This window comes from Solanum pennellii, chromosome 3, assembly GCF_001406875.1.
Source record: "Solanum pennellii chromosome 3, SPENNV200".
NCBI classification, from domain to species: Eukaryota; Viridiplantae; Streptophyta; class Magnoliopsida; order Solanales; family Solanaceae; genus Solanum; species Solanum pennellii.
This window is the reverse complement of record NC_028639.1, coordinates 18,695,675-18,704,217: the sequence shown is the minus strand read 5'-3', so window position 1 is coordinate 18,704,217 and position 8,543 is coordinate 18,695,675. Positions and strand designations below refer to the sequence as shown.

Below are 8,543 nucleotides of genomic sequence, written 5' to 3'. Positions count from 1 at the left end.
TATATATATATATATAATAATAATAATAATAACATGGTGTCATTATGATTTGCTTCAACTCGTAATGATATAATCACATTGGTTTAGACAATTAAAATGCATAATCTATTTTTTTTAATGTTTAATATGTAATTGATACTTAATAACTTATTTTAGCTAGATTTAGTACTATAAATTACGATAATTCTCATTATGACTTATCAATTTACAATATTTATTTCATTTGATTTTATTGAATATTTTAGTGTCATTACTAATATCATATTTTGTGTTATTTTTTTAAGAAACACTTCAGATAGATGTATTTTGGTCCGACTAAAGAAATATTTGGAGCACAAATTGATTATATATTTATATGAATATTTCATGATTTGATTTAAAAATTTAAAATTTTGATACAAATAATTTAATTTGATATTTAAAATAATCGAAACCAATTCTATCATTTACGCATATATATACTTACCTGGGGTGGTCTATTAAAAGGGACAAAGTAGTTTGTCAATTAGGTAAAAGTCCTTTAAGTTTTAAAAATTAGGTAGAAGTGACCAAAAAAAAACATTAGGTTAAAAGATATTTTCACAATTGTCCAAGCAACTTCAACAGTTGTCCAAGCAACTTTTTAGAAGTTGTCCAAACAACTTCCGTGTCCAGATAACTACGAAAAATGTTACTCAATTTAGTCCTTTTATTAATATTAAAAATAAAAAAGTAAAGAAAAATAAAAATGCCCCACTTGTCCTATTTTTTTGATTAAAAATTGGGAAAAGGGTCTAATATACCCCTCAACTTTGTTATTTAGAGCTGATATACCCCTTATTATGAAAGAGGCTCATATATACCCCTACTTGTAAACAAATGGCTCACATATACCCTTTTCCTCTAACGGAAGTGAAAATAATAATAATTTTAATCTAAATTTTTATCATTTTTTTCTAAAAAATATAATCCCATATGAGTAAATTTAATCCTCGTCAAACATATTTTTTTTGACTTTTTTTTTGTTTCAATGACTAATTTATAATTATTATTTTGATAATCAAATTTATTTATGTTTCACAAATATTCTTGTAAAACTTATTGTAGATGACCAAATTTTTTCTTCGAATACGAAATTAAATTACAATACACACAAAAAAATAGTTTAATTTCTTTTTCTTTAAACTAAGGAATGAAAGAAAAAAACAAAATAAGAATAAGAAACTCAAATAATTATAATAAAAGAAGTCAAAAAATAATTTATGTATGAAAAAAATTAAAATATACCTTGAACTTTGATAGAAGAATCATATATACCCCTAAATAAATTTTTTATAAAAATTAGAAGTAATAAATATAAATTTAAAACTAATCTTTTAACTTCCGTTAAATGAAGGGTATATGTGAGCCATTTTGTAACGGCAGGGGTATATGTGAGCCTTTTGTATAACGATAAGGATATATATGAGCCACTTTTATAACAAGAGATATATCAACTCCAAATAACAAAGTTGAGGGGCATATTAGACCCTTTTTCCTTATAAATTTGAAAGGCACTGTGAACTCATTTTCCCCTGCTTACCCTAATAGAGAAAACGGCAGTTGTGTAATTTAACCCAAGTTTATAACCGACTTGTAAACGGAAATTGAGTGACTCTACATAGCATAGCACCCATGTTGCTCCTTTTCATGCGCTGCTGTTAACACCCTTTTGCTCCTTCTCTCTCATTTCCTTTTTCCTTCTCTCTCTCCAAAAATGGAGCAATATTGGGCAGGTTAAATTGACTAACAATGCACAATATACAAGACGGAATTTGCAACCTTGAAGAATGATGAAACGCTTTTTGGCACATTTGATTTAGCTGAGGATTGTGATTGTGATTAGATTTCACACATTAGTGTAGTGATTTTATTCTCTGTAGCGTCGAACATAAATGTCTGAATTGGTGGCTCGGACTGGTCGCCATCAGCAGCGATATGAAGATGGTTATCGCCTTATTGCCGGGTATTTTTGCTAAATTCGATTTTATTTCGTTTACGCAAAGTTTGCTGAATGTGCAAGTTTGGTTTAAAAGTTAGAGTACTTGTTTGATTTGTGTGTTGGTGTTTGTTTAATTGGGGTTTGATAAATATTGTGAGTCTCGCTTCAAGTTTCCTCTTTCTTCTTTTGTTTCATTGCCAGTACTGTTAAGTTGTATCATGTGTGGACCAATGGGGTTAAATCTCCTCTGTTAACTGGTTCTTTTTCTTAGGATGTTTGGCTGTCATACGGATTGAAGGATGCAATCTCTAACCCTGAAAAACAAGAGAGAGGAGGAATTGTATAAAAATCTGTAATTTCTTTGATCAAATAGGTTTTATCGAGGAGACGTTCTAAGGTTTTTTGTATCAAAAGCAAAAGTTTAATTCAATTCAATCCTGTAAGAAGCTGATGAATCTAGGTTTTAGCCTCATCTACATACTCCAACCTATATAAAAAAAAAGTATACAATTGATTTGGATCTCCAAAATGGAGTTGACATTTCCTTCCAAAACCTCTGGTTACTTTCCCACTGTGATGCCGTTCTCTTTTGGCATGGGTAGGATCTTCCCATGTCTGGATGTTTTAGATCCTTTTGTAGTCTATTTCAGACTAAAAAAGTGTAAACAAAATTGTATATGATGTTTTGAATAGTATGACGAACTGTGAAAACAAGCAAATATTGAGAAGACAAAAAAAAATGACTCACGGAAAGTTAGAGGCAGGAGTAGTGGAGGCAGTTTGGTCTCAGTTTATCTTTACTAGAAGTCCATCTGAACATCATTATGGTTGGAATAAGATAAGACTGGAGTCGTCTGTCAGTGGAGAAGTTTCAGAGGGATCAAATAATTCTTTTATTCATAGTGTCTTCTCATGAGTTCCCTTCTTACTATGGAAACTAGAAGAAACCTACTCCTTATCCTCCCCATTAACATTACCTTTTGATCCCAAAGTCTCCAAACTCAGTCCTTTTGACATCTCTTTTGAGTTGAACTCACATCCTGCTTCATGTATTTAGATTCAGTACGGTACTTATTTAGTGATCATTTCTGTTGTTTTCATCACCATGTCATAGAGTCTTTGACAACACTAATTAATTTTTTTTTGAGAAGGTAACAGTCTTGTATTATATTCCAAAAAATCAAACCTGCCACAACTTGTTACAGGTTTACTAATTACAAATGAGTATCAGGAAGATCTTCAATCCTAAATAAACAAAAATTAAAAGGTGCCTAAAGCATTCATTATTGATTTTAGATCTTCCATATACTCCTGTTTACACCAAAAATGAAATAAATCCAAGCAATTCATCTTTGATCTTTTGGATGTTGTTAGTTCTGTTCTGGAAGCATTTGAGGTTCCTCTCTTTCCACACAGACCACCAGATACAGGTGGGAATGATCTGCCATCTTTCTTTGTGACCAGAAATGTAGGCAAAGCTACTCCATATCTTCAGGGCCTGGACAAATATTTCTTGGCATCACCCAAAGTTGGTCCTTCGAATTGATGAAAATGCTCCACAAAATATTAGTGATCCTACAGTGAAGAAAGAGGTGGTTGACTGTTTCAGCCTCTTCTCCACACAGGAAACACCTAGGACTCACTTGGATACCCCTTTTCATGAGGTTCTCTTGAGTTTAGACAGCCTGCTTCACTAGTAGCCAAGTGAAACAAGACACTTTAGGAGGTATTTTAACTTTCCAGATAAGTTTCCATGGCCAGCCAGTAACCTGATGAGTGAAAGAGTTGAAATTTCCGTTGCAGTTATGATTCCAAAACAATCTATCTTGGGAGGTGGAGGTTCCGTTGAATTGTTCAAGGATTCCAAAGAAATCTACTAGCCTTTGGATCTCCCAATCATTTAGGGGTCTTCTAAAACCCAAATTCCATCCTTGATTTGACCAAACTTCTGTCACAACGCCTTTTTTTTGTTGGTTCAGATTGTAGATATCTGGGAAGAGGGTTTGTCGGGAGCCTTGTTTTAACCAGTCCTCCCAGAAGAAGACCTTTATGCCATTTCCTACTCTAATGCTGCAATTTTCTCTTGATTTTGGCCAAAGGTTTTTGATGGCCCTCCAGATGCTAGTTCCGTAAGTACTAGTGACCATTTTGGTAGACAAATTATCCTCCATTTCATACTTCTGCTTGATAAGTTCTTTCCATAATGCTTGTTCACTAGATGCTAGTCTCCATAGCCATTTCATCATAAGGCTTTGGTTCTGAATCTTCAAATTCCTTAATCCAAGCCCTCCTTTCTGTTTGCTCCCAATCAATTCATCCCACTTAACCAAGTGGAATTTCTTAGTGTCACTATTTCCTTCCCATAGGAAGTTCCTTCTTGTTGCATCAAGTCTGTCAATGACCCCACCTAGGATAGGAAAGACAGACATCATGTAGGTAGGCATGGAGTCGAGAACACTATTGATGAGAGTGAGTCTCCCGCCAAGGGAGAGATATTGACTCTTCCAGTTGACCAATCTTCTTTCATACTTCTCGACCACCTCATTCCAGATTCCTGAGGACTTGCTTTCTGCTCCTAGTGGCATGCCAAATATACGGTTGGCAAGTCACCAGTCCTTCCCCAAGTGTACCAGCCAGAGAGATTAGATTGGTGACCTCATTCACTGGGTATATGAAGCTTTTTTCCCAATTGATATGTAGTCCTGATATGGCTTCAAATAACACAAATATAAATCTGAGTTGATTTCTGTTGGCATCACAGAAAATCAAAGTATCATCAGCATATTGTAAGTGTGTGATCTCCATGTCACAACCCACCCTATTTGATACTTTGATGCCCCTCAACCATAGTTTCTCTTGAGCAATCCTCAACATATCATTGAGTCCCTCCATAGCTATAATGAATAAGAAAGGAGATGGGGGATCTCCCTGTCTTAATCCTCTTTGTGAAGAGAAGAAACCTGTAGGAGAGCCATTGATGAGAGCAGAATATTTCACAGTATTGATACAAAACTTTATCCATCTCATCCATCTACCACCAAAACCTCTTTTGGATAAGGTTTCTAGCAAAAAATTCCAGTTGAGATGGTCATATGCTTTCTGAATGTCCAGCTTGCATAAAATGCCTAGTACCTTGCTTCTAATCCTAGAATCCACACATTCATTAGCCATCAAAATAGCATCCATGATCTGTCTTTCTTTAATGAAAGCAAGTTGTTGTGTGTCCACTAGCTTGTGCATAACCTTTTTAAGCCTTTCAGTTAACACCTTGGAGATTATTTTATACACACTACCAATTAAGCTAATGGGTCTAAAATCTGTGAGTTTCTTTGCACCCATCTTTTTGGGAATAAACGCCACATAGGTGGAGTTGAAGCTTTTCTCAAAGAAACATCTCTCCTGGAAATTTTTAACTGCAGCAATGACTTCCTCTCCAACCACCTCCCAACAGTGGGTATAGAAGGCCATGGTGTAACCATCAGGACCCGGAGCTTTGTCTCCAGCACAAAGCTTTACACACTCCCATATCTCTTGGTTCTCAAATTCCCTCTGTAGCTTGCTATTGTCTTCTTCAGAAATTTTGTGCCCTTCCCTATAGCTACCTGAGGGTCTCCATGTCTCAGTTTCAGAATATAGCTTCTGGTAGAAGTCTATGATTTCTTTTCTTATTAACTCTGGATCTGGATCTTTGATTGCTTCACCATCCACATTTAATTCGTCAATGTTATTATATCTCCGGTGAGAGTTAGCCGTTTTGTGAAAGAACTATGTGTTCTTATCTCCCTGCTTCAACCAATTAACACTAATTAATTTTCACATGTCCAATCACCATTTTCTTGGTATTATGGTTATTCCACCGAGAAAATCAGCAATGACAGTTGAACTGGTGAATGTTGCAGGAAAGGGACTAGTTGATTTGTCTACTGAGAGATTGCCTCCTCGCCAATTTCTTTGTCAATGAGCAATGAACCCAGGGCTAGAGGCAACATATACTCAGGGGGTTCATCCGAACCCCCTCGGTGGAAAATATTTACTATTAATGCATGGTTAAATTTTTTTACTTCTCAGATTTTGAACTCCCTTGGCTCCGCGACTGATTATGCACCCAGAATAGCTTTGTAGAGTGTCACATTTTGACTCTTGCACTGCATTAAATAAGCTAGCTCATAGAAGTCAACACTTATGACTTGAACATCAAATCGAAGTTGCAGCTCGACACCAAAATATTGTTCTGTCATTGTTATTGTTAGACTGAAGATTATATTAATTTAACTCTATCAAAAGGTAATGTTAATTGATTCCTACAAAAAGTAGCCAGTGGCAGATTGGGGTGGGGTATAATATGTTGAACTGGGTGTCAATACTTTCGACAATATCGACATATTGATGTTTGCCTGTTGCGCATGGCCTTAATAATTCACATTCTTGACTGATGTACTTCAGTTTTTCTTATTCGTAATGCTGAATGAAGCACAATCAAATTAATAACTTGTCAGCCCCCAAGCTGGGTGAGGTGGACAAGTGAACACATGCTATACAAATGACCTATGTTGATCAGATGAATCACTCTGCAAATGAATAGCCGACAAGAAACTGTATATACAACATAGGCCACTGGCCTAACAGATAAAAATGAATAATTAAGCTATTAATACATATGACTGTAGTCCTGTACAACTATGAAATGGTCGGGACAAGGCTTTACATACCCAAAGTAAAAGTATAAGCACAACCAAAAGAGTGCTATATTCATGCTAGCTCCAGATAAGACTGGAGCTCACGAATTGCTCAGCTAAATATTCAATAGATGCCTAATAAGGATGCGTGTTATGCTGTGTAACTGTCCTGCATTTATAGAAACGCAGCGCCGCCGGCCATAGGAATGTTAGTACATATACAACATGTATTGGCATGTAAAGCAGACAACCAAAAAAGTAACAAATCGATAGCACATGAGAAAGAATCAATAATGTGCTCAATTGAGGTGCTGGGAAGTATCTTATGAAACTATAAGTCACACATGAACACTTGTAATCATTTTTCAAGTGTCTTATGATTGTTCGTTATCATGTGGTCAAGTGATACATTATACACTTGGGCTACTATGTTTTATGTCATTTATTGTGACCAAATGAATAAATAACCTCAAGAAGAAATTTCTGGCATCGTATTGTTGTTTGTTACCTGTGACAATCATTTCAAGTGATACAATTCTCCTTTGGCGTCTTATACTTTTTGTAGTTTCAAATGGACAAATGAACAAGTGGTCCTCGACAATGATATAATCACATGAAATCTTTCGTGTGATTTCCATAACAGAGGAGGGTTTGCCACATATGGCGTCAATGAAATGTCGTCTATAAAGGAGGGTATGCCACATCGGGCATAGCGACCATATAGGTGGGCTGCCACATCGGGCATAGCGACCATATAGGTGGGCTGCCACATCGGGTATAACACATGAAAGGTAGCCCAACCAGATCAGGAGCACGGGATGACATATTTTAAGGAGCGCACATGAATATACCTGTCTTTCCCTTAGTTGGGTCAGTAGTATCATACTAGCACATTGAGAATTACCCTTCGGGGTGTACCAGTGGTTTGAGCTTGGGACTTCCATGTTTGAGGTCTCAAGTTCGAAACCCCTTGCCAGCGAAAGCAAGGGGTTTGCCTTCTGGGTCGAGCTCGTCGCACCAGGCTTGCCTAGTGCGGGTTACCTCTCCTATGTGGTTTGCGAGCTATTGCATAGGATCAGGGTTTTACCCTGTGCGCACCCAAAAGGGTAGCAGCTGCGGGTTTCCCTTGTTGTAAAAAAAAAGTATCATACTAGCATATGTCTGCCCCCCTTATGGTCAAGTAGTAAATGAGCCTCATTGGGCATGCAAAATATACACAAATGAGCCATGTCCCATGGAGATATGTCGCAAGTGAGGCCACAGGGCATGTAACAAATGAGGGTATATCAACTGAGCAAGTAATCTTACTTAACATATGGTTCATTTAAGACACATAACTAAAACAATTCAATTGGGGCAAATTCAAAATTAGGGACAAGTGCATGTTCCAAGTGAAGACATATAAACTGTATAATTGAACATGTAAGGACTCTTTGAGGTTACATTATAGCCTAGCACAATGGAAGTGATATCTAATGAAAGGAACATGTAGCAAATGAAGTATATGATCAAATAGGCAATTGGAGCAATTTCGGCTCACGTGGACACTCTCAGTGTGTGTAATCTAGTATCATATTAATTCATATTTTGGGCTCTTGTGGACACTCTCAGTATGTGTAATCTAATATCATATTAATTCATATAAGAGAAACATGTGACCAGGATTCGTGTCATAGCAACGAAAGAGATTTTAGCATTACATACCTTATCTTTTGACCAATATGACTACATGAATCGACCTTTCTATTAAGGTATTAATGTATAATATAAGTATATAATGAAGCTAATATTAGCAGCTAATCACCATGTGGGCCTTGCAATAAACACTTGACGGGTAGTGAGCCTGTATAGCTCTCAAAACTCTTGATGTATCACCACACCCCCCTTCTCCACTTCATTACAACTTC

At 36.3% G+C, this 8,543-nt stretch overlaps 1 protein-coding gene across 1 annotated transcript in view; it reads left to right on the top strand.

The window, feature by feature from the left end:
* Positions 1–1,590: 1,590 nt before the first annotated feature.
* LOC107012567 (nudix hydrolase 16, mitochondrial-like) overlaps positions 1,591–8,543 on the top strand; it is a 28,749-nt gene continuing 21,796 nt past the window's right edge. The window contains exon 1 of the mRNA XM_015212442.2: positions 1,591–1,984. Coding sequence (XP_015067928.1) covers positions 1,914–1,984 — 71 coding nt within the window. The 5' untranslated portion in view covers positions 1,591–1,913. The remainder of the gene's footprint in view (positions 1,985–8,543) is intronic.